Consider the following 26,803-nt stretch of genomic DNA (forward strand, 5'->3'; position numbering starts at 1 on the left):
TGAAAGCAGCTTGTGGGAAAAAAGTTAGTAGTAACTACTCTTTTAGGAACTGCTGATCTCGTGAGTTCATGATAGCAAAGGGTCCAGAGAATATGGGCAGTATCCATTTATTTAAGAATAAATTCATGGATTAATCATTAATTTCTATACATATATTTTAACATTCTATTTTTTTGTTTGTTTGTTTTTGCGTTACGCGGGCCTCTCACTGTTGCGGCCTCTCCCGTTGCGGAGCACAGGCTCCGGACGCGCAGGCTCAGCGGCCATGGCTCACGGGCCCAGCCACTCCGCGGCATGTGGGATCTTCCCGGACCGGGGCACGAACCCACGTCCCCTGCATCGGCAGGCAGACTCTCAACCACTGCGCCACCAGGGAAGCCCTAACATTCTATTTTTAATCATTCAAATCATTTCATGTTTGCAGGGCACATGTTTGTATCTTGAAGCTGTCAAATAGGTGGGATGATGATGGTGATGACGATGATTGACAAAGTGAGATTTGTGTTATTTTTTCCAAAGACAATTTCAAAAGTTAGACGAAGTCAGTTTATTTATGTCAAATATTAACTTTGAGAGGAAATGAAGATTTTAAGAAAAGATGCTTTTTGTTTTATTTACATTGATATTTCTAGTGATACTGGCTTTCATCGAAATACCTGAATAAATTATCTTATTTCCAGTAATATTTATATCCCTAATAAATAAAAATGATTGAATAATCCTTATTAGATAACTTTTTATATATAACTATGAATAAATTTAATTTCTTAATTGGGATGTGACATATTCTTACATAATGCACAAAACATTCTTGAACCTGAATAAGGTCCACATAAAATTCATTCACCTGTAAATGCTTAGAACAGATTACTGCAATCCTTTGTTAACCACAGACACAAATTTTAAAATCTTCTTTTAGTGGAAATAGATGGAACTTTATTTTTAAATTTTCAAAGATTCTTTTCTAATTTTTGAATGATCTAGCATGGTTTTAGAGTCAGTCAGACTTGAAATTACATCCCAGCTTTGGTATTTGTAGTTGTGTGATTTCATAAATCATTTAACCTCTTTAAGGCACAGTTTGCTCATCTGTAGTCAATACGTTTCTTTAAAGGGTTATTTTAAGGATCAAACGACCAAATGACACCTGGACCTTCATAAGCACTGAATCAATATTATATTATGTACCTGAAGGCGTCTAGCATAGCAGTAGTTCCTTAAAACTCATTTCCTAAATAAAAATAGCTCCCTGTTTGACTCCTAATAAGTAGATGGAAATGATTTGATATATGTTGTTTCTAATATCAATGCAGGCATATTCCTTTTCTAATAGAATCATATGACAATTAGACATTATGTTCCTCAGCAACGTTATGATGTTTTCAGTTTTGTTATATTGAAATAATCATAACTACTGTATTTACTGGTGTTAGGAGAATGAAATTAGCATTTAATATATCAGACATTATGCTAAGTATTTTGCCTGCATTTAGCAAGTATGAATGCTAAAATTAGGTGAAAGTATGACAAGAAACAGGATGTTGGTATGCACAAAGTATCTTCCCAAAAGATACTAGATAATTACCAAAGGAAAAACAGTAAGTTTACAGTGAAGAAACAAAATCTGGCAGACATCACCTTAAGCAGGTGATCAACGTTAACATCACCAGTCATACTGACATCACGTACCTCCTGGTGTGATGCATGATGAAAGACAAAATATCATTCCCCTAGTATTCTTGCCAAAAATAGATACCTGTGTTTAATCATGAAGAAGCAGTAGACAAACCCCAAATCAGGATCATTGTACAAAACAGCTGGCAAAGACTCTTCAAAATGTCAAGTTCATGAAAGCTAAAGAAAGATGGAGAACCTGTCATAGGCTGGAGGAGATGAGACTAGATTTGACAAATAAATGCAATGTAGGTCCTAGACTGGATTCTGGATAGGAAAAAAGATGGTTTGGGGACAATTCACAAAATGTGAATAAGGTCTATAGATTCATTAAGAGTATCACACCAACATTAATTTCTTGGTATTGATAATTGTACCATGAGTATGTAAAGCGTTAATATTTGGGGAAGCACAGTGAGAGCTATATGGGAACCCTTCCAATAATTTTTCCAAGTTTATTTATAAGCCTGAAAGTATTCCAAAACAAAACTCTAGGACAAGTAATAAGTTCAAACCACCAGTAGTAGTAGAGCGAGGATTTCAATCCAATATGCTTGACTCCAAAACTCCTGAGTCTTGACCACGATATCATTCTATCTCCCTTCTTTTACACTAGGTGATCCTTTTCCTACTTATTAACAGACTTTCTATAGCTGTGTTTTCTACCTGATACTCTTAACATTGTCAGTGACTCACGTTTTTGTTCTCAGTAGACATAACTTAATTTTCTTTAAAATTTAATAACAATGAAAATAGCTAGAAAGTTCCCAGGTGCCTGAGGCAAAAGGCACACACAAAAAAATCTGAGGAAGGTACAGAGCAGTCTTCTCAGATGAAATGCACCGAATCACAGGGACTAGTGCCATGCTGGGTGGAGCTGTAGTGAGCTGCACACCACTGAGGTCTGATGGCAACACGGTGGATCCCTTCTCACCAGATAATGGGTACAGACTGAACTACTCTTTTTTGCACATTTGAGGATCAGATGCTTCCATTTCTTATCCTCCAAGGATAGATCTAAGGGCCTATTTTCTAAACTTACAGAACATTGATTTATTTATTTTTTTACAATTGTCAATGGTAATGGCCTTTCACTGGTTTATTCCCCTATTTAACAAATATATTCACTTATAAAAGTAACATAAACTGAAAGATAGTAGAATGATAGAAATATGAATATATTTATGTATATGTATGTAGATATAGATAGAAAAATTTAAATCAGTAAGTTTCCACAACAAGCAACTACTAAAGAGAGAAAATGTACTATGCAGAGGCATTTCCATGTGGTTGACAGAAGTGCAAGCTTCTTTTGGTATACCCTAAAGTAAGATCCTGCTTCTAGGCCATAAATGAGCTGAGTATATTCCAGAAATAAAATAACTGCAGGGCGGGATGGCTCAAAACAGTCTTACCATGTAGGATTTTTACAAAATGCAATTTTAAATGAACTCTCACACTCCGGGAGGAGTGAACAGGACATGGGTCTTTAATCCAGTGACTGAAAACACTGGAAACCTAATTAAAATATCAAAATGTCCATGGAAAGGCACTAATCAATATGCAAATATACAGGGAAGGGAGTGGCTCCTTTTAGAAATAAAGCCCATCAACTGAATTGATTTTCTGAGTTAGAAATTCTAACTGCTTCAGCACTTTTTTCATAACAGAACTGAGAACTTAATTAACCCCGCATATTGAATGACACTCTGCATGGGACTACAGGTAAATTAGAAAGCAAAATGTAAACATTTTGCAGTTTCCTGATGCTTGCTCATATGAACTTGAGATTAAGTGAATTATCATCATATCTTTTGAGCTCTCCCATTGCACGGTTCCCAGAAACACTTGGCTTACAGTAGCTTGCCTATACTTGCATGTTTTGAGAATCATTCAAATTAATGTGACTATTTACCATTCAGGCGGAGTGCAGAACATAAGTCTGTTCAGAGGCACAGAAAGTAAAACAGGATTTTATAAAGAAGCCCTGGGAGGGCAGGTAGGGGAAGGGGAGAACCAGACGTCACTTCTGAATTTTTCATGCTGCTCTAGGAACAAGGCAGTGATTTTACCAGGCTTCTCAAACCTGAGTGTGCAGGGCAATCACTTAGGGTTCTTGTTTAAAATAGATTCTGATTCAGTAGGTGTGGGGGGTGGGGAAGGGAGCTAAAATTCTGCATTTCTAACAAGCTCCCAGAGCTACTGAGACTGCCCCAGGAATCCCACTTGGAGTGGTCAAGGCTTTATGTCATATAAATGGTCTTTGAAACTCTAAAACAGTGCTGTAAGGAAGCTTTGACAAGCGTGAAATGGGTTAAAAGGATAAATAGACTTGATTCCGGATAACATCATTTCACTTCATCTGTTAGCACTCAACTGACCTGAAATTTTCCATTTAAGGAAGTAAAGGATAGAGGTACCTCCTAGCCCAGCACCTTTAAAGCAATGATTTGCAAAACTTCTTTGCAGCCCCAGTACACCTGAGGGCAATGACACTGGTAACTCCCTTGACCAGAAACTTGGACAGGGCAGGAAAAGTATTCCTATGAGTTCATCCTTGACAGTTTGAAAATGCCCTCCCTTGCCTCGGTTGATTATAATCTGTCCTCTCTTCTTTCCCGTCACTGGAAAATGACTGTTTAAAAGTTAAAATGCTCACATGACGATGGTCAGTATAGATCTTAACAGACATCAATAGAGCTGTAGTAGCCAGGGTTTCAACATTGTACAAATGTTAAATCATTCCATTCTAGTAACAACCTTAGAAAGTAGGTACTATTGTCATTCCCATTTTACAGCTGAGGAAAGTGATTAACAGACAGTAAATAACAGACTTCAAGTCACCCAGCTTATTGTTGGCAAAAGCGGGTACTCACATCCAGGCAGCCTGTTTCTAAGTCCACATGCTTAAATACTATATCAAGGTGCCCCTCAACTGACATTGAAACAGCACGTAAAACACTGACCAGCTTAAATTGGTTTTGCTCCCTTCAATCAGGTTGTTGATTAATCAAACCTGGAGTTATTTTACAGAGACAGCAGTGCGCATGTGCAAGACAGGAACCCAGGCCTCCAGGCTGACCCTGGAACTTAGACTCTTCAGTCTACAGAACTCAAAGAATAGAAATGCTTCCACTGGTGCCCTTTACGAAGTGAGAAGTCCTTCAATAAGGAAAATCCAGCTCCCAGCAGCACAAGTAACTTGAGACTAGTCAATCAGCTTCCAAGTTTGAAATTCCCCTAACCCCTTAAATTTCGCCCCAAACTTGGATCTGAGACAGATTTAAGCCCTGCCTGCCTCCCTGCCAGTCAACCTGCAATAAAGCTGTTTCCTTTCTCAAAGGTGTCACAGTATTGGCTTCTATGCACATCAGGTAGGGAGTCCTTGCTTGGTAACAATGTGTTAAGATTTGGAATTCAGTGCTGGCAGAGCTCCTGGGAAGGGTGATTAAATCATTCAAAACTTGACTACAGGTTGAAATCAAAATTTAGGCCAAGTCCAATTTTAACTCTTCAACCTCCTCTGCTAACATCTCTTTTATTTTTTTTTAACTTTTTACTTGGAAATAATTTCAAATTAAAGTTACAAGAATAATCCAAAGAGCCCCCTACATCATTTATGCAGATTCACCAGCTTTTAACATTTTGCCATAGTTGGCAATTTTTGGATTTTTCACAAGCTAAGTAAATTGATGCCTCTGAACACAGCTTCCAAGAGCTGCTCCTTTATCCACCCTACCCATATCTACAGTTTGCTCTGCAGGGATCAGGGCTCAGGTGCCTAAACTCAGCCTATTTATCAGGAGCAAAACTTACTTTGCAATTCTTCTCAGAGAGTGGCTGCATAACAAGAAATTCCTGGCAATTTATCATTAATTGAGAGTGGCTAAAAGTGTTCTACTTCTGGTCCCACTGGAGTGGAACAGAGCACCTTCAGTGAAAAAAGGATGAGACACCTACTTTCTGGGGCTGCACAGCAGAAGTTCTGATGGGAAGGCAATTTATAAACAAACCATGTTGAGACCTTGACTATTTTGCCTAGGGTAATCATCCACCACCTAAGTCACAGGCTATAATTTAGTAAGAAGAAACTGACAAAAAAAAAAGGATATTGAAAATAGGTATAAAATATATTTTTAAAAGATACTAAAATACTAACCTGTTCAGGAAATCTCAATTCCAAAATGTCTTAAGTCTTTCACCTTCTACAATTTAAGGTTTTTCACAAGAATTATACCTACTTGCTTTTAGTTATATTTACTCTTAAGGAACATTATAGTCCATCTATATTTTGCTAATTTTTCTGTGCTACAAAGCATTTTCCTTGCAAAAGAGTCCTGTGAAAGCTTTATCATTTAATAACTTCAGGATGAGAATATGTTTTACACTCATGTTATCTAAAATTAACCCTTGTTAAGTCTTCATGGGGTCCTAGAGAGATCTCAGAAAGGATGATTAAAAACAGGTCTGAGAAGAGAATCTAGGATGAGAGACAGGAGTGAACGGATTTATTCATTCCACCTGAGACATGGCTGCCTGGCTTCAGGGTCCCTTTTTAGCAGCCGTTACAATTATAAAAGATTAATGTGAAACCTTCCAAGAGGGTTTCACAGAAACCTTAAGTATTCATCTCACTTGTGACTTTAAAAAGATGAGTAGAGGGCTTCCCTGGTGGTGCAGTGGTTAAGAATCCGCCTGCCAATGCAGGGGACACGGGTTCGATATCTGGTCCAGGAAGATCCCACGTGTCGCAGGGCAACTAAGCCCGTGCACCACAACTAGTGAAGCCCCCGTACTTAGAGCCCGTGCTCTGCAACAACAGAAGCCACCGCAATGAGAAGCCCGCACGTGCCGCAACGAAGAATCGCTGCTCGCTGCAACTGGGGAAAGCCCGTGCACAGCAACGAAGACCCAACGCAGCCAAAAAAACAAAACAAAACAAAAAAAAAGTCGAGTAGATATTTATCTATCTAGGATTTTTTTTACAGCCATCATTGGTAACAGAGAATGTACGATTACTTCCTATGACTAACTTTATATAAAGAATGGTGCCTATCCTCTACTAAAGACACAATATTGGAGAAATGAGATTAAATTGAACTGAAATATGATGAATTCAAGTATAAGTTTTAAAAAGAAGGTATGTTCTTGCTTTGGAAAACTAAGGTTTGTAATATGCATAAACATTGAACACAACTTCACAAGGCCACTATCTTCAAGAATTTCCAAAGTCCCTTCCATGTCTAAAATATAGATGTGAATGTTCAACCTGTGTCATTAATGCCATCGGTGGAAGAGGGACTACATCCTTACTTGTGCACTTTGAGGGAAGTGGACCAGCTTACATGCCTGGCATGCAGAGGAGCTCAGTTACTCTGAGCTCATATTGATTTTATGGAATGGAACAAAAGAAGGTCTTTCTTTTCCATAAAAGGCCCTCAAATAATACTTTCTTCAGGACAGATATTCTCAAAGTTGATAAATGATTTCAGTATGATAATAATAGTAAAATGAATGAATTAAACCAAAATTAAGGTAGGCACATGCAGACACAACTCATCCCAGTCTGTTATTAAACTAGAGGAAAATCCCATATATGAAGACAAGTGAGGCCAGGTTGATGAACTGTGTATGTCTTACTGAAAGGAAACAACTCACAAGACAGAAGGCAGCAAGTTTATTCAACCAGTCAAAAATAAAAATAAATAAAAGCAACTTATTGTTAGACACTGCGAACAGGACTCAGGCAAAAATATGTGGTCTAGATAATAGCCTAATAGAGATAGCAAATTAAATTGCCTTTTGAGTTAATCGTTTAGAAAAATAAGCACTTATCAACAGATTTTCTGATGCGCAGAAAAAATGAAATGGTGCAATATGAGAAAACAGTTGACTAAAGTCACCACAGGCATCCAGATATAGCTCTCCCAACACCAACATTATGGAAATGTAAGAGCTATGGAAATGCTAGTCGAAATGACGTTATTTTCATTGGAAAAAAGAAAATACCTCCAGAAAGCCTAATTTTTGTTTAATGAAGTTTTCTGTATCTATTTGAGTAGTCTGAGGATCCCCACAGACAACAGTCCAATTTTTAAATTTTAAAACAGTCCACCATCAAAAACTATACCAGTTTCATCAAAAACCTTACCTGCTCTATGACGGAGACATAGGAGAGCAGCACTTCATTTTGCTAGTGTTTCTTATACAAAGAATCAATCTTCTTACTAACATATAGAAAGATAATTAAAAAAAAATTTTTTTTTTAAAGTCAGGGTATGTTTATGTCTGGCAAAAAGCAGACTGGCAATTTCTTGGCAGAAAATTATATAGAAATATTATATAGATATATAGATATATATCTGTCTGTAGAAAGAGACTCTTAGAGATTACTTAGGAATTAACTTACTTGGGTGTTACTATTTTTTATTAGGACTCTCAAAAATCAATGCCTTACTACCTCATTGTTATTTTCAGCATCCTTTCATATCTCATTTTTATTCTTTTTCTTTTTTTAAAATTTATTTATGTTTGGCTGCTTTGGGTCTTCATTGCTGTGTGCGGGCTTTCTCTATTTGCGGTGAGCAGGGGCTACTCTTTTTTTTTTTATAAATTTATTTATTTATTTTTGGCTGTGTAGGTTCTTCGTTGCTGCACACGGGCTTTCTCTGGTTGTGGCGAGCGGAGGCTACTCTTCGTTGTGGTGTGTGGCCTTCTCATTGCAGTGGCTTCTCTTTTGCAGGCTCTAGGCGCGTGGGCTTCAATAGTTGTGGCACATGGGCTCAGTAGTTGTGGCTCGCAGGCTCTAGAGCACAGGCTCAGTAGCTGTGGTGCACGGGCTTAGTGGCTCCGCAGCATGTGGGATCTTCCCGGACCAGGGCTCGAACCCATGTCCCCTGCATTGGCAGGTGGGTTCTTAACCACTGCGCCACCAGGGAAGCCCAGGGGCTACTCTTCGTTGTGCTGCGTGGGCTTCTCATTGAGGTGGCTTCTCTTGTTGCGGAGCACAGGCTCTATCTAGGTGTGCGGGCTTCAGTAGTTGTGGTGCATGGGCTCAGTAGTTGTGGTGCACAGGCTTAGTTGCTCCGCAGCATGTGGGATCTTCCCAGACCAGGGCTCAAACCCATGTCCCTGCATTGGCAGGCGGACCAGGGAAGCCCCATTTTTATTCTTGAAGTAGCACCGGAAGGTTGTCAAAGCAGGCATTTTTCCCTTCGTTCTAGGTTATAAAATTGAGGTCCAAGAGGCCAGAATCTGAGAAAATGAGTTTTGGAGCCAAGGAGTCTATAAGGAGCCAAGGAGTCTATAACCCCAGACTCCTTCTACTGGGACAGAGGTACTTCTCCAGAAGTTGTGAATAAGAATTTCATAAACTGTGGTTTCAAAAGACAAAATAATTCTAACATGTCTGGTTGTTGAATCAAACTGTGTGTCCAGCAATAAACTAAAATATATGGATCTAACAGTACATAAGAAAATCTCAAAATTGTGGCATTTGAAGGTCCTCATAGAAGGAAAAATAAGTCTGGACTGGTTCCTAGGTTTGTAGTTAGAAACTTCTAGATCTGCAATCTGATAACTGAGGACTTTGAATAAGGAACAAAAAAACCCAAATAAGTACCAGTATTTGAATGTAAGGGGCTTGGCTCTTTGCTTGTCATATGATAGGGAATCATACAAAATTTTCACTTTTCTTTATCTATGAAGACATGCTCCTTCCTTTAATGTGTCCAACTGTAAAACTAGGTTTTAACATCTGTTTTTACTGCAAATATGATTTAAGAAATGTTATTTAAACTACAAAGAACAATGGAGAGATTTAAACAAAAAGGACAACGGGGAGATCTGAAGGAACATGTAATCAAATTACCATATACATGTGTGTGTGTGTGTATATATATGTGTGTATATATATATATATATATATATATATATAATGTAAATACTAATCATTTTACTTTACATTATAAAAGGAAAGAGAAATCAGTGTGTTTCGGCAGGGGAAATATGTGAATTAAATGACTTCTAAGTTTTGCTCTGCTCTGACAGTATGATATTATTGTGGATGGGAGAAAAGAGAAAACTCTTACTCTATTTCCACATTCCTCCTTTTCTAGAAAATTAATCTAAGATTCCAAAATACTGTTTGGACCACATTTACAAATGATGGTGGTGAAGGGGAAAATATTTCTTTAAAAAATTACGTTTCCAGGTCAGACACTCCCATATCTTCCTCTGACCCGTTCAGCTGGGAAAAAGGGGAGGGAAACTATATCTTCAGGAAATCCAGTTTTCAGCTTTCTCACTTCCTTTCCTGTTGGCCCAGGGCTGGGTTAGTTAGCCGACTGCCCCCTGAGTCTTATCCTAGGCTAGATCTTTCTATTCTCTTTTTTGTCTAATTTTTTGACAGAAAGGATGCCTTTGGGTATGCAAATTACATCAGTTGGTGGTAAGATTTAAGAAACCCCCCTCTTCCCTTCGGGTTTAAAGTTAAATCCTGTTTCCAGCCAAACTACCAGAGAGCTTTGCATCAAGGATTTTGATGATTATGATTTCAGGGAACCTAATCAGTGAAGTGAATCATTGTTTCCCATTTGCCATTATCCCTTGTGGTTAAGCCTCTCAGTAGTTATCACAGTGGGGAGAGTAGCTGTGGCTGGGTGCCTATGCTGTGTGTGAAGAGGGGCAGGAGGAAGAGGGTGTATGTGGGCATCGCTGAGCCCCTGGCCATAGCAATATCTTAACACTACAATTCTGTCATCGCCTCTAAAACCTGGTTCTACTCCAAGGGTGGCATAATAGAAATGGAGCCAAGAGAACAAGGCAGGATTGGAAAGATGTGGAGGCCAATTGAAGAAATATTAAAAAATGGATCACTCTCTACAATTTGGAAATCTTCAAACTAATATTCAACTATCATACTTATGAAAGAATGTACAAAATTTTTATAAAATATTCTACTAAGTAAATTTATAAGTTCCAAGGTATAAAACTCCTTAAATGAAGGTGTCCAAGTGGCAAATTTTTCCAAAAATAAGTAACTAAGTAATATTATCAATTCTATTGTTGTAAATGGAAATTGTGTACCTGTGAGCGCTTGTGTGTGTGTGTGTGTATGTATGTTCTGTTGGTGGTGATAGAGAAAGTGGGTACAGGGCCAATTTCTAACACTAAGAAATATTTGACAATGGCTTAGATTCTCATGGAAAACCAGTGCAGAGTAGCTAAAATAAAGGTTTCTATCAGTGATATATATTTAAAAATCAATGCATGGAACACCAGATAAGTTACAAGCTCAAGTCTTTCCATTTGTGTTTAAGCCAACCTTTGGTGTTGAAAGCAACAAACATTGTCACTCTCAAAATCACAATTATAAAAAAATGCATCTTTATATCATCATAATATTTCTTGAGACTATCAGAGAGCTGTTACAAGGCAGCCAATCAAACCCTATTCCAAAGAGAAACCAATCTTCTTTGAGGAAAGGCAGGACACATGAACTGCCTCCCCTTTGGGAGAGCACAAGAGAAAGTGTAAGAAGAAATCAGCTAATATTTTAACTGATGAACTTCTTTCTCTGCTTACAGATATCACCCACAGTGGCCGACACCAGAACTGGGCCACTTCATGGAATCTCAATGTGGATACGCAAACGTTCGAACTCTTACAAAGTATATTTTACACTATTAGGGACTGCAATATAGTGGGAAGATTGTCAAATGCAATACATTCCTGAAAAAACATGGTCCTAATCTAATCTTTCTCATTTTCTCTTCTTTTGAAGACCTGTTCTAAGCCAGACAGTGAATCATTTCTGAATCTGTCATCTTCTCTGAGACTGCTTGAATATGGAAAAGAAAAGGGTTGATGGAATTCATCAAGGGGAGGTGGCTGCTTCGTTTGCTTCTCAGCCTCAATGAGTCATCATGGTGAATTACAATTAATTTCCATTTTAACTGTTAGAAGTCAATCTCCTGACATAGGAACATCTACATATATACAATGAAGGCTGTTGGCCAGAATTTTTGATATTTTACATTTATCAAATCAATGCCTCTTTAAATCAGATTGGCCATTACTCTATTAGTTCTATCTTTGTATCAATAATGGCAATAGCCCTTGAAATGTTAAAGTTATTTTGTTTTCTCTTTATGTCATGATAAACTGAACAAGACATGGCTTCACTGATAGTAAGATCACCACTATAATCCATGGCAACAAAACCAAATAACTTTTAAAATGTTAAACCAGGCATCATCTTTGATAAAGTGATTATCAAAGAACATTCTGTGAACCAAGTGTGATAACTTTTACACATGCATTTTGAATGGGGAATTGACTGCCTAGGTTAACACCTGAGTCACAGAACTGACTAGCAGGAGACACTTAGGCTGATTTTTCCAAGATTAAGTTCTCGTATCTTCAATACCTAGGTGGTTATAATATTTAAATCATAGAATTGTTGTGAAGATTGAAAAAGCTAATCCATGGAAGCATTCAACCTGACACATAGAACACGATATCAGTGACCATGTAAGCTAAGTGAGGCTTGTATTCATATCTCCTGTCATCCCCCCTATATAGATTCAGAAACTGTGCCTCAGAATAGTTAAATTGTTTGCTTAAGGAACCACCACTGGTAAATGATTTAAGCTCAGACTTAAAATATGTTTGGAGTCTTCTAGATTTAATTATTTTCTTTTATATTAAATTTCTTCACATAATTATTTTCTTTTATATTAAATTTCTTCACATAAATCCATAATTTGGTCTACATGTGTTATCTGAATTGTGAATGTTTCTGGTTAAATCTTTTTCAGACCAAGGGTAATAAACTCATGTAAAAGGGGAGATAGCAAATTAATGTAATTTTTTAAAAATGTTCTCTAAATGCATGGATTACATGCATGTTCTCTAATTACATGAAAACTGAAAGTCATCCAAGATAAATCACAACTTTAAATTGAATATGCAACTCATCCTACTTACTGGAGAAATTAATGGTTAATTAATTAATTAATGGTTAAGTTAATGGTGGCTTCTCAAAATAATTCTTTATCATTTTCTATAACATCTTACATGAATTATTAATCTAAACTGCAACTGCAGAACTAATATACTTGAAAAGTGATCACAACCATGTTAATATGTCAATTAAAGCAAATTTTTTTTTACAGAAGAAGAAAAAGAAACTCAAAATGTCAAAGCACTTACTGCAGCTTGTCGATGAGTATTGGACAGTATTCCATGAATCTTCACTTTGTCCTTTTCCATTTGGTCTATGTTCACCCACAAATCCCGGCTGGCAGAATCAGATGGACCATATATCCGAGATATATAGTAATTATGATCTGTGTCCTCCTATAATAATAAAGAATAATGCACATCAAGGACACGGACAGTACAGATGGACCTTGAGGGTATTGTGCTAAGTGAAATAAGTCAGAGAAAGATAAATACCGAGTGATATCCCTTATATGTGGAATCTCAAAAAGCCAAACTCATGGAAACAGATTAGAATGGTGGTGACCAGGGGCTGGAAGGGGGTGAAATGGGGAGATGTTGGTCAAAAGGTACACACTTCCAGTTATAAGACGATTAAGTTCTGGGGATCTAAGGTTAAGATTATAGATCTTAAATGTTCTCGCCACAAAAATGAAATGATAATAATGTGACGTGATGGAGATGTTAACTGATGCTATGGTGGCTAGCTTTTACAGTATATAAGTGTATCAAATCAACATGTTGTACTCCTTAAACTTACACAATGTTACATATCAATTATATCTCAATAAAGGTAGGAAAAAAAGAGAAACATTAATTTTTTTCAGTGACTACTCAGTATTAGCTAAATTTGCCTAAAGCATTCTAATTTCTATTTTAGAAGGTAAAAAAGTACATTTTACTTTTGACTATGGCTTCTTGAAATTTCTCCATTTTATCAGTTTATTTTGCTTTTTCCCTAGAGTTGTGTAAATATTTTCTTTTACCCTAAAAATGAGAGTGTGTCAGAATTGTGGCAAGCAAAGAGAGAGGTAATCATACGTGGTTCTTGTTATAAGTTTTGTGTTGATACTGACTGCTACTTAAAATAATACCTCTAAGATGAATCTACTTGTAGCATTTTTTTTCTTTTTCAGGTGAATTCAGAGTGCAACATTTAATGGATGTTTTTTCACATCAGTTACATTTTTGTAATACCTTTATTGTCCTAGGATCAAAAAATGTTTTTTCTTCCTCCTGACCCTCTTCTTACAGAAGCATTTAAATCATTATATATCAAACTTATATGATTTAGAGTTACACAGCATTTCATTAAAAAGAAGAAAAAAGCCCTCAAAAGAAAAAAAAGAACAAAGGTGTTCCTAAAATTCATAAAAGAACAAACAAACAAACAAAAATGATTCTACTGAAATTAGAAGTGTTAGTATTCTTCAAAATAGCCAAATGAATTAAATAACCTCTAAGGAAAGTGAATTAGATTTAAAAATATAAAAGTAATAAGCCTCTTTAAAATAAACTGTTATATAGACAAAACTTAAAGGCAAATGAACAATCTGTGTACAATAGTCTTTTCTAAAACAGTAATGTTAGGGCTCTCTCTGATTGCTGCTGCCCAAACAAAAAATGTCACTTTTGGAACTAGTATTTTCTGAAAGCCTGAACTGTAATTACTATTGAGTGACAACAAATTCAAACTTCTCCTTTTAAACTGGGTTATATTAGGTGCTGCTTTCATTTAATGGTCCTAGAAATTGAGATAATACATCTTTCCCCTATCATTTGGGTTGTTAAATTCTACTTTTATTTAAATTCTCATTATTGATATCAACATGGTACCTGTCACAAAACCTTTATTTTTGAGGTTTCTCACTCAATGAAGAGATTTAAATGTTTTAAAAAGCAATTTTGCTGAGGAACACCTAGAAAAATCACATGATTCTTGACTAATTTGAATCACAATTAGGTTTTTTTTGTTTGTTTGTTGTTTGTTTTATCATGCAATGTAAATGTGCTTATCAGTTTGAGAAGTCACTAAACAGAATGTATTAAAAAATATTCAGGTATATGTAAGATTAATGTTTAGTGAATAGAGGGTCTATGATTTGAATAATAAATTTTTGGATTGAATTTCATCTAATGCATTTATTATTTAAGTGCTAATTAAATAAAATATAATTATTCTTGAAATCCAGTCAAAATAAGAATACCATGTACCTTTTCACAAGTCATCATATATATATATATATATAGAAATACTAACAGATTTGCGTTATACCTGTGTTAGATAAATACATATATTTACTAGCTCTGTCATCTGAAATAGGGCCTAGGACCATTGACAACCATATATATATATATAAAAGACTACATGAAGGAAAGGAATATTCTAAGCAATATTCTAAATAGATTTTGCTTCATGCCTAAAAGAAAAAATATGACCCCAAATGTACATCTGGAGAAAAGATGTTGATTAAATGTTAACAGTAAATTAAAAAAAAAAATCCTATATCTCCAATTAAACTCTAGGTATCATGTACAAATTATGAGTATACCCACGATGAAAGATAAGAAAGTTCTGCAGAGAAAAAAGAAAAAAGGAGATACAAAAAAAGGAGTAGGAATAAGATTCTACGAAACTCAAGAGAGCTTCTATCCTAATGATTTTCCAGCCCTCCCTTTCAGAACGTGATGACACTGATTGCTTGGGTTCTAGGAGAGTAACAAGCATTGTAGTTGTGCCTTAAACTCCTTCTCATTGTCTGGTGCTTCACCATTGGAAGCTTTCAGTGGTAAGTACCCTCCTTGACACTGGGCACAAGCCATTCTACAGGTGTCACTCCACTGGCAACAATGGTTGGTGGGCATGATGAGCACATAATCTAAGAAGGACCAATTAGTGAGACATCTTGGAGATTAGGTAGAGAGGAGATAATTTCCCTGATTCTGATTGCTGAGATGTGTAAATATGAGACTTGGAACTACTGCCACCATTTTCTACCAAGAGGGAATCCTGCCTGAAGATAAAGCAAACATAGATAAGGACAGAACCATAAGCAATGCAAAGAAAAAGCCAGATCCCTGACCAAGTATATCTAAGTGCACCAACTCCTGGGCTTGTTCAACCACTTAGATGAACCATTAAATCTCTTCTATTGTTAAAACACCTTGAGTTGAGTTATTATCAAACAAAAGAACCCTAACTGACAAACAAGTTTCCTTAACTTTCACGAAAAGAGACTTAAGCAATGTTGAATAAGACAACCTTATCTGCAGATTTATAGATCTAGATAACAAACATCTCACATTCGCATCTGGTAGTCTTGCAAATCACACAGAAGGAATGAAAACTTGTATTTAACCTGCCAGAAATCATCAACTCTGAATAACAAACAACAATGATTCATTTGATTTTTCAGTGAATGGTATAAAAGGGTGGTTTTGAAGAAAATATTCAATGAGTTTAAATTAAAAATTTAATCTTTTTTCCCTATTGCTAGTGTTTTTATAAAGCTGAGGTCAGAGATGTAATCTTTAGATGAATTATGTAATAGATTTTATGATGCTGCCAAATTCTTATACAATTGCCAGATAGATATTTTCTTTAATATCACCAACTTTCAGTATAGAGTTCAGTATAATTGTTGCAATCAACATATCTAAACTGATTTTGGTATTTCCCTTAACCCCTAAATCCCTGTAATTAATCAAGACACAGTCTTGAAGTTAACATAAAGAATAAGAGTATTGTTATGCTAAACAATGGATTCGCTGCAAAAATATACATTTTTTATCAGTAATCAGTAATTACAATTACTGATAAGGCTATGTGAGCATACACCTTCATTTTCACTTAAATCAGAGCTTCTCAAAACAACATAAAATCTTTGAAAATACTGAAAGTTAAAGCTTTTTGACTTCTTGGTGTTTGACTTCTATAGCCCAAGCTTGCCAAGTTGTCATGGCAGCTTTTATTCAAAGAGGAAGACAATTTATTGTTTACCTAGGAATTTAAAGACAAAAGTTGTTAAATTCCTGGGAGAGGTGTTTGGCTCAGTTATTCAGGAAAGCCATAAAATAGATGTCTCAAAAATATGACATCTTAGCACTACTAAATTATTCAAACCATATCTTGTCTTTTATAGGCGTAATGGTTCTTAAAGCTTTGCCAAAAGCCACTTCAGGCATAAATATTTTCCTATTCTGCTCAGAAGCAAACTCTTTTTTTTTTTTTTCTTGCAAACTATTTCTAACATCATAAAAAATAAAACAAAACACTACTGTGATATGCCTACTTGCCAATTCATTTAGGAAACCAACTGTTACTGAAAGTAGATGGCACAATAGGTAGCTATAAATCCTATAAATCCATGCTTTTCAAACATGTCTGGAAATGTACAGCTGTAAACAGAGGACATACACCAAAAGCACAGAGAAAAAGTCTTTGTAACTGTAGCCTAACCATTCTGCAACAATCAGTTTACACAATTTCTAACCCAAAGGTTGTCTTCTCTTCTATCATGGGTGTTAAGTTGATTTTATGTTGAATAATTCTTATGGATGCCTCACACTGCCTATGTAGTAACAGCATTTGAACTCTAAATTCATTTCATTAAGAATTTTTTTTAAAAAATCAAGAATATATTGTATGAACATCACTGTGCTAGTCATTTGAAATATATGGATATATAAAACATAGTCAAAGTTCTCAGGTAAAGTTATTTAGCATTTAATCAATCAGTTACCTTTCAAAGATAGTTTTATAATAAATAAAGAAATATTATAATTTGAATCGTTCTTGCCAGGTATTAATATATGTAATATAATGTAATGTAATGTAACCAAATATGTTACATTCTTATGTAAATGATTTCACAAGGGCCATATAGTACATTTAAAGGTAAAGCTATTTAAAAATATTACTTGTATATATAAAACTCCTCAAAAACAAATAGTTAAAAAACAGTGATCTAAAAAAATCATGTTGATATAAGAAACCAAAGGACATGATCCAATAACAAAAGGAGAAAAAGAGTGAGCTGGCAATACGTTTCTCACCTGCATTAGAGGGAGGTGACCTACAGGGAATGTGGTGTAGGAAGATAGGTCATATGAGTGTCTCTGTTAATAAAAAGCCAATGAGAGTATTTAGCTTTCTTTCACTGGGTTACCGAAAAATGAAATTCGACCAACATATTTACGCACATTTGAAAAGCATATGAACAGAATATAAAGGATTATTGAATTAGTCCCACACAATTTCAGCACAATAGGAGCAATTACATATTATCTTCAAATAGCCTTTAATATACATCAGCAAGTAGTACAGCAATACCCTCTTCAGACACTCAGAACAATTACATGGGATACAATTAAATTTACTGTTATGGTGTCAGAAGAATTAAAATCAATTCCTCTATCTCCTGTTGATTATATCAGATTACTGCACCAATTCTCATTATGCATATCTTTTATGTATCTTCAGTTTCTCACAGATGCCTCTGCTATTTCTTTAAGGATTTTTACCTACTTGATCTATTTGCAGCATGGTCTATCCCCCTAGCAATATCTTGTCCATGACTCTTTGGTAGGTATTATTTATTTTATTATTTTATTATTTTTTTTGCGGTTCACGGGCCTCTCACTGTTGTGGCCTCTCCCGTTGTGGAGCACAGGCTCCGGACGCGCAGGCTCAGCGGCCATGGCTCACGGGCCCAGGCGCTCCCCGGCATGTGGGATCTTCCCGGACCGGGGCACGAACCCATGCCCCCTGCATCGGCAGGCGGACTCTCAACCACTGCGCCACCAGGGAAGCCCGGTATTATTTATTTTATCAGTTCTTCACAAGAATTTAGTTAAGTGACACCCAAGAATGTAGGATTAATTGGTGTGTGTGTATATGTGTGTGTGTGTGTGTGTGTGTGTGAATTTATCGTGAGGTCAGATTACTATGTGACATATAAAATATGGGATTCCAGCAATATTTCCATCATAAAACAGTTTTCATTTTCCCAGTAACTGTTTCTCTTAGATGAAATCATCTCTCATGCTATGCAGAGAGAGGTAAACTGTATGGCCAAGGAAGCATAACACATTTATGATTTTTCAAAATAATGACAAAATCAAAGCTCTATAATTCAATTAAGTGATTGCCTACATCTCCAGGCATTTTGGAATGTGTTGGTATGTGTTTGTGTTGATTCATTTATTAAATGAAACAAACAGTATTTTCTACCTGGATATATTTTATCCAGTATACTTTAATTTGCTCCGGGTAGAAACTTTTAACCTTTTCAAGAATAAACCTGCGAGAGTATTTCCAGTTTTAGAGAGGTGAAAAAGCACAGGCCAGAGAGAGAATCTGGGCAGTTTTGAGTGAATTAACATCTCAATTTATCTTTTACAAATACAAGCAAGTGATGGCTAATCATACAGTGGTTGCTAAAGAGGTGCACTGCCAACTTACAAGGGATCTCTGAAGGCTCCAAAAACCTAGGGAAAAAATGCACGCATGAAAAAAGTTTAAAAGTGTGTATGAAATTTCTATTAAAAAGCTCAAAATTAGCATTACAATAACATAGCTCAAAGGATATTTGGGTTGAAGTACAGCTTCTGCCTCTAAATAGTCACTGTAGATTCTGGACTTTATATACAGAATTCAAATAGGTGTCTCTTAAAATTCCTTTCAGCTAAGGTTCTGAGATTCTAAAGCCACAGGCAAATGGGAAGAAACTGCTAGGGGTGAGTGAGTCACAAGAGTCTGCATTATTTAAGTGATACCCACCAAAAGAAATATGTGTGCAGTTTGAAGAACCAACACAGGTAGCTAGTTATAGTAACTGTATAGTATAGTACCATTTCAATAGGTACTTAACCATCCTTGTTGGTAAGTTGTAGATTGGCCCCAAGACTGGAGGCAAATTAACAGACTTGTTGCAGGGAGTGTACGAATCCCTGAGAACACTATGCGTTATCTGTGCAAACTAAAAAAATCACAGGTCTTGTATTTGTGTGCATTATTTTCCAAATGCACAATATATTGTGATGCATAAAATGTGTGATCATTTTACAGTTACTGAATTTCTCTATAATTCTTGGTGTATTTTTCCAATCAACTAGAAAGAAACAACAATGGTGTGAGGGACCACAAAACATTCTGATAATCAAAAAAGACAATCATAATTTATATGGACATTTCTATTTTAGATGTAGCATTCATGATGGGGCAGGAACTCGGACACTATAAACATACTGTCTTAGTCTGCTCATGCTGCCATTAACAAAAGACCAGAGACTGAGTGGCTTAAAAAACAAAAATTTATTTCTCACAGTTCTGGAATCTGGGAAGCCTAAGATCAAGGTTCTGGCAGATTTGGTTTTTGTGAAAGCTCTCTTCCTGGCTTGTAGATGGTTGCCCTCTCGCTATGTCCTCAAAGGGCCAAGAGAAAGTTCTTTAGTGTCTTCCCCTCCTCTTATAAGGATACCAATCCCATAGGGCCCCACCCTAACGACCTCATTAAATCTTAATTACCTCCTAAAGGCCCTATCTCCAAATATAACCACATGGGGGTTAGGGCTTCAACATACAGATTTAGGGAAGACAGAATTCAGTCCATAGCACATACAGATAGTTCCTTTATTAAGTTTGGATTTGTAAGAAAGCCCTAGATTTATTGCCTTTGAAACTTCATGTCATTCTCTAGTGCTAATCAAAATTGCCATTCAAGCTTTCTAATATAGGAGGGCTTTTTGAAAATCCATACAGTTCTCTATCTTGGCCTATCTCTTAGAAAAAAAAATGAGATATTTATAATTTTACAAGAACTATGGAAAAGTTTACTCTGGAGCAACTTCTAAAAATTATAACTCAGTTGAAAATTTTCACACAACGAACATTTGTGGAAAAGTTGGGTAATTTCCCCCTATGAACTGGTCAATCTCATTTCAAAGGTAACTGTTACTGTTCCCACAAACACCGGGCTTGACACAGCCACCCCTTCCATTTCGTCCTCCCCGTCACATGCCACACCAGCCCCACGAGCTCTCCTGGTGTCCCACAAGTACGCTATGTTCCCTGACACCATACTGTTCACCTGCTCTTTTATGCACCCGGAATGGTCCTCCCCTATTCTGTCATGCTTTATTTCTTAGTCTGCTTTAATTTCCTTTGTAACTTTTATCATTGGACTTAAAAAAAAATTATTGCCTCCCCCTGCTCCCCGTTTAAAATATCTCTCCCTCTATTGGGTTCACTGTTGTATTCTAGATAGTAAACATTGGTACATGATAGATAATATATAGATTTGTAAGTTTTAGACCTTCTTTATATTTTTCAAGCTACTTATTACTTCGGCTTTATTACCTCCTAGAAAAGATGTTACAGTGGTAGATTCTTCTTAACAGCAAGGAAGAAGTAAAAACACACACACAAACCAATCCAATTTATTTATAAATATATTTTATTCACTATTCAGTTTATGATTCTTGAAATTTCCATGCCCTATTACAAAACCCCTCATGCCACCTCTATCAGTGGTTATTGCTGGGTAACAAACAACTCCCAAACTTGGTGGCCTGAAACAACCATTCATTTGTTTAGGACCGGGTGCAGCTGGGCATTGCTCCTGTCCTACATGGTGTCAGTTGGGATCACTGATGGTTTGTGGCCACTTCTCATGTCAGCTGGGGACTGGCTGGTTCCACATGGACTTGGCCACATGTTTAGGGTCTCTCTCTCATTGTGACATCTCATTCCCAAGGAGACCAGATTGGGCTTATTCCCAAGCTGATAGAATCCAACCAAGTAAGAGCAGAAGCTGCAAGTGTCTGGAGGCATTGCTTAGAAGGTGCTTAATGTGACTTCCATTCCATCATTTGATCAGAACAAGTTACAAAGCATGTCCTGGGTTCAAGAGGTGAGAAGATAGATCCTACCTCTTTATGGGATAAACTGTAGGAATTTGGGGCCATTTTTAACCCATCATGCCATGCAAATTTTCTATGCCTGAGTGGTTGAGCTGTTTTGCTAAGTATAAATAAACAGTTACTTTGACCCCTCTAGGAGATATTGTATCATTTCCACTTCAGTTGAGAGACTATTTTGACAATACCTGTGGGTAGCTTCAACTAAAAAAAAAAATCTGTAGTTGCTTTCATTTAGCATAGAGGTACTTTTAACAATGTAAATCTTCCTATTGTTTTCTAAATAAGAATTTTAAAAGCCCATTTCAAATGATAAATTCTTCCAGGACCACATTTTAGAAGAAGGAAAATCTTGTTGCCAACTAACTTAACTTTAGGTAGCTGATGTACAGGTCAAACAAGGGCAGAACAAAGGGAGAGAGGCTGCAATAGTTTCATGAGCCATTAAAAATAAAGAAGCAAAAAGAAAAGCACAATCTGTTGAAGTTTTGTTTTAAAGTTACCAATTCTAGATTCAAACAAATATTTTCACAATATGGTTTTGCTGACTTTGCAGAAAGATTCCCTCTTAGATCTATAAAGCTGGTATTTATACATTGCAATAAAATTACAAGATAGCTTAGGAGAGATTTTATTTCAGTGCAGTCTGAGAAGCATGCTTTCCTTTTTTGCTTCTGTCCTACAAAATCACACAAGGGAAAATCAATGTTATGAGCTTCTCACTTTCCTAAGAACTAGCTGGAAAGTGTAAGAAAAATGCCTGGAGGTCAAATATTCAAGTGAACGTAGTCTAATGTAGGAAGATGCTATAAAACAGCCTATTTATTTACAGCCATTTCTTTCAGATGTCACTCACACAAGCTAACAAGTATTTATGATGCACTGATTATGTATGTGGAGGTCTTCAGCTGATGGCTGTGAAGGGCAAAAGATGTTTATGATATAGTCCTTGCTCTCCAGAAACCTGCAACAGAGTGACATAGTGCAGGTACTCAAATCTCTCTACTCCAGACCAGCATAAGATAAAGGCTGTACTAATGGCAGCTTCAGCTTTATAAGCCTTCTCAGGAGGAAAAAAATCTCATTCAGTTTTAGTGATAAAATATAGGGCTCATAGAAGTCATGATATTTAATCTGGGCCTTGAGGAACGAATTGAGAGGGCGATTTTGCCCAGAGGGACTGGTCTGAACCCAGGGGAATGAGCAGAAAAATACTAATAAGATTACAGAAAATAACTAGAACAACAGACACATATAGGGGAGTAATGTGAAGTGAGTGCAGTTAGATATGTAGAATTTTGATTGCGCAAGCCTTTGAACATCAATCTGGAAAGTCTGAATTTGATTCTGTGTAAAATGAGAGCCTTGGAAGTAATGGATGAAGTGTAGACTTAGATGGAACAATCTAGAAAATAGGATGGACTGGAGAAGGGAGTGATTAGAATCATACATTGGTTTGGAAGCTATCATAAGAATAAAGAGTAAAAGAATAAAAATTAATTAACTCATTATTTTTTAAAAAAGAATAAAAGAATCAAGAACAAAACCCTAACAGCTTAACCAGGTTACTAAGAGGGAAAACAAAAGGGAAGATGCTGTTGTGAGAAAGACTGAAGAATCCAAAAGACTTCCCACTATTTAAGAGGGAGAAGACTCAAAACTGACCCTGCAGCATTTAATCAGGATAACTGGACAGCCTGGATGGTTGGTTGAAAGTAGCTATGTCAGTTAACATTTTAAAGTGGAACTCAGCGTATCTACATGTCATCATAAATGCTAACAAACAAATATAGGAAAATAAATATCACTGGTTTCCAGATACAGTGCATACCAATGGTCACAGAACAAGGCCTTAGGAGTAACCAGATGTTAATTGAGAAGCCCTCCCATATTCAAGTAACACCTGTATTTCTAACTTTCTCTCACTGAGTACTTGAATAAGCGCTCAATGGAGGACAATGCCATGAGCTAATGAATGCCCTTGAACTGTAGCAGCGGTTCCCAAACTTGTCTGCACATTAGAATCAGTTGGAGATCTTTTATAAATTTCACAGCACAGATCATACTCCAGACCAGTTAAATCAGAATCCGGGCTGGGTGCAGTGTGATCCCAACGTGCAGACACATCTGGGAAACATCACCTATTAGCTGAAATTTCCAATTTGTAACTGAACATGTTCTATATCTATATGATCATACCAAAACCAAGGCTTTAGAAATATATTAAAAAATTCAACTTATCCTTAGAGAGTTTACCAAAATTTAAGAATTTCACCTTTTAAAATGCTGAGCTTAGTACTTTCCAAAGCACACACAGTAAGGTTTACATTCCAGAGAACTGCAGGAATAATAAATAACCTTCCATCTGTTTTGGAAATGATGATCCTTAAAGTTCCAGTGTTGACGATCTCAATAAAGAAGGCTGAGTCCAGATTTCTATTCCTTAATGGATATGTGATCTGGAGAATTTCTGATTTCTCCGATCGGGAGCTTTCTGAATGTTTCATAGGTTGCATCTGTACATGTCCCAAATAGTATAAATTTGGAATCCTCATATCATGGTTTTGGATGCATTCATTTGACATACAATTTTATGTGTCATCGTCCCCCTCCCCCTGCCCCCCCCACCTGGTATACTAGCTTTGAAACAAGTATCAAGATAAAGCAGCTTCAAAAATGCAATGAATGTGCTGCATCAATCACTTTGAGATATCAACACAGTTTTAAAGATCATTAGTCAGTCTGCAAGCATAATCATCAGGCTTTGCATAAACACGCAGTGCAGACAATGAAGCAGTGGTAAACTGAACGTGACTGTACCAAACACAATACTAATTGTAAGTCGCACTCCGTGGAAAGAAGTTAGATTTAGCTATGGAAGTTTAACATTATGCATTTTTAATCATTATACCTGAGCCACACAAAAAACACAAATTGAGCCATTTTCCTGAAATGATACCACTTTACTTAATTTTTTCTTTTCTTTGACAAGATTAGACATGTGACTGAAGTGACCAGTTCTCTCTTGTCTTTGGCATTTGAGGGCCCTGGGTGGACACTCCCAGAGAAGCAGCCTTCTTCTGTTCCCAGGTGTTTGCTTCAAATATCAACCAGCTGCCTTTCTAGATTAAATCTTTCCCTTTGATATTAGGACATTAAAAACATTTATTCAGGAGACTTTTGTTTTAAAAAGTATATAGTAAACAAAACTGACACAGTTCCTGCATTTATGTTGTTTACAGTCTAGTGGGAGACACAGGCATTAAGTGATTGTATTAATAACAAACCCTAGGGCCACTTGATTTACTTTTGTATCTCAAATGAAAAGTTCAAAAGAAACCAGGACAGGAACTCTTACTTGAATGGTCTTACATTAGAAGTCTACATATATCAGATACTTCTATAAGTAGAGAATTCCCATATGCTCATGGATTTCCTCTGCCTGGGCTTAGATATCCAAGTAGTTCTCTTCACTGATCTACACTGTGCATAAACGTTGCTTAGAAATAATCACCAGTTAATATTTTGAATTCTGTTAAATTGTAGATAAAATTCAGAACAGAATACTGCTTAATGGTTAAAACAATAAAAAACAACCTGGGTTAAAAAAATGAAGAGAGCTTATGTCAAAGTTATCTTTGGGTTTTACTCTGGACGGAACATGATTATTCCAGAGACTAAGGAGACAGTGGAGAAAGGGACTGGGAAAAAAATTCTTAGGTTCACTCAGAGAGCAAAGAATGTAATAAACATTCCAATGAATCAGACTAGTGAGAACAGGTGTGAACAAACAACACATCAGTGTTCTGTTACAACTAGTATAAAATCCAAAGTTCAATCCAGGTCTTTGCATTAGGCTTTGTTGACTTGATGACTTATGAGTAAGCAGTCTACTATGTAGGGCATAGTTCCCCAAATCCAATACAAATTTGGTCCCCTCATGTAGTGGAGACTTTACATAACTCATGATGGCCTAGAGGTTTTTGTTGCAAAAAATGCCAACAATGGTTTGCAAAACACGTAGAGGAATAACAGGCATAATTTTTAAAGCCGAGGAAGAAAAACCAACAGATTGCCTTGAAAATGGAAAGTGATTGGTTCCCCCAGAATATTTTATTAAGCAATAAAATCATTAGCTGGTTAATCTTTTAAATAGAGGAGTTCTGGAAAGTGGCTACCTAAAAATAACCTGTTTGCATACTTTTCAAAGCATTTATGATAGACAAAAATGTTAGATCCACAGTAAAGAATTCATAATACAGTGGTTCTCAAAGAATAAAATGTGAAAAAGACAAAGATAACTTGATGAATTTTTTAAAAAGATACATTTGGTTATTCACCTATCATTTACTCTAATATCATGTTCTATTTCTTGTTAATGCTTTCTTTTTCTGAAAAGATAGGGTTTGTAGATGATGCATATTTTTAAGTGCCATTAATTTGCAAAGGAAAGAAAACATTGAGTCTTTTTTTTTCCATTTTGGTTTTATGATACCTGACTTCCAGAGGCCACTGCCACAGTGCTTTTTCCCTTCCTCTTCAGAGGTTGATTAGAACATCTTTAAAGACTCGAAAATATTGGTCGTAAAACTGCTGAGCTAAAGCCTAGAGAATTTCTCATACTCTGACAAAGTATAAGGTACTCAAAAGGACTCTAGGAAAGCTGCATGGTTTCCATCTTCAAAGCCGAACTCCCTCCCACTTCCCCTGGAAGCGACAATAATGAATCTAGCAAATGAGTATTTGCATGTGCTTTATTTGTTTCTTGGTACAGGGCTCTAAAGAACCCCTAAGGTCACTCTTATGAGTAGCTGAAGGGCTATTGTGCAGGCACAGAGAGCCCGCAGTGACCTCCTCAGAGCAGGGATGTGGGTGGCAGAGTTTATTTACATATTATTGATCTTCTAATCCTTTTTCCAGGAAGCAGCCTCTGAGGGTCCTCTGGGGATCAAGCTGTTCCTAGTACAAATAATGCCCAGGAAGTGCATTGGGCCCCAGAGAAATGCAAACTCCCTTAAAGGGCTTTCAAAGATCTCCGGGCTTGGACTTGAGCCTCAGGCTCCAGGTTCTTCCTAGGTCAGTCTCTTCCCTGACCAATTTATAAATACATTTATAAAGTCTAAAAAAGTTTATACTATTTTCCCAATAGTAAGTTGAGGGACAGTTGCTAGTCTGCTACATAACAGTTTTATGACAAATTCCTGCT

The 26,803-nt window shown here is 36.5% G+C and overlaps 1 protein-coding gene across 3 annotated transcripts in view; it reads right to left on the bottom strand.

The window, feature by feature from the left end:
• Positions 1-26,803, bottom strand: part of PLXDC2 (plexin domain containing 2) — a 413,295-nt gene that overhangs the window by 199,400 nt on the left and 187,092 nt on the right. For 2 of the 3 annotated variants that reach the window (XM_007447295.1, XM_007447296.1), the window contains exon 3: positions 12,889-13,035. The exons of the other annotated variant lie outside the window; for it this stretch is intronic. In XM_007447295.1, coding sequence (XP_007447357.1) covers positions 12,889-13,035 — 147 coding nt within the window. The remainder of the gene's footprint in view (positions 1-12,888; positions 13,036-26,803) is intronic. 3 annotated transcript variants of the gene reach the window in all.

The sequence above is a fragment of the Lipotes vexillifer genome, unplaced genomic scaffold (assembly GCF_000442215.2).
Source record: "Lipotes vexillifer unplaced genomic scaffold, Lipotes_vexillifer_v1.1 scaffold297, whole genome shotgun sequence".
In the NCBI taxonomy this organism is placed as follows: Eukaryota; Metazoa; Chordata; class Mammalia; order Artiodactyla; family Lipotidae; genus Lipotes; species Lipotes vexillifer.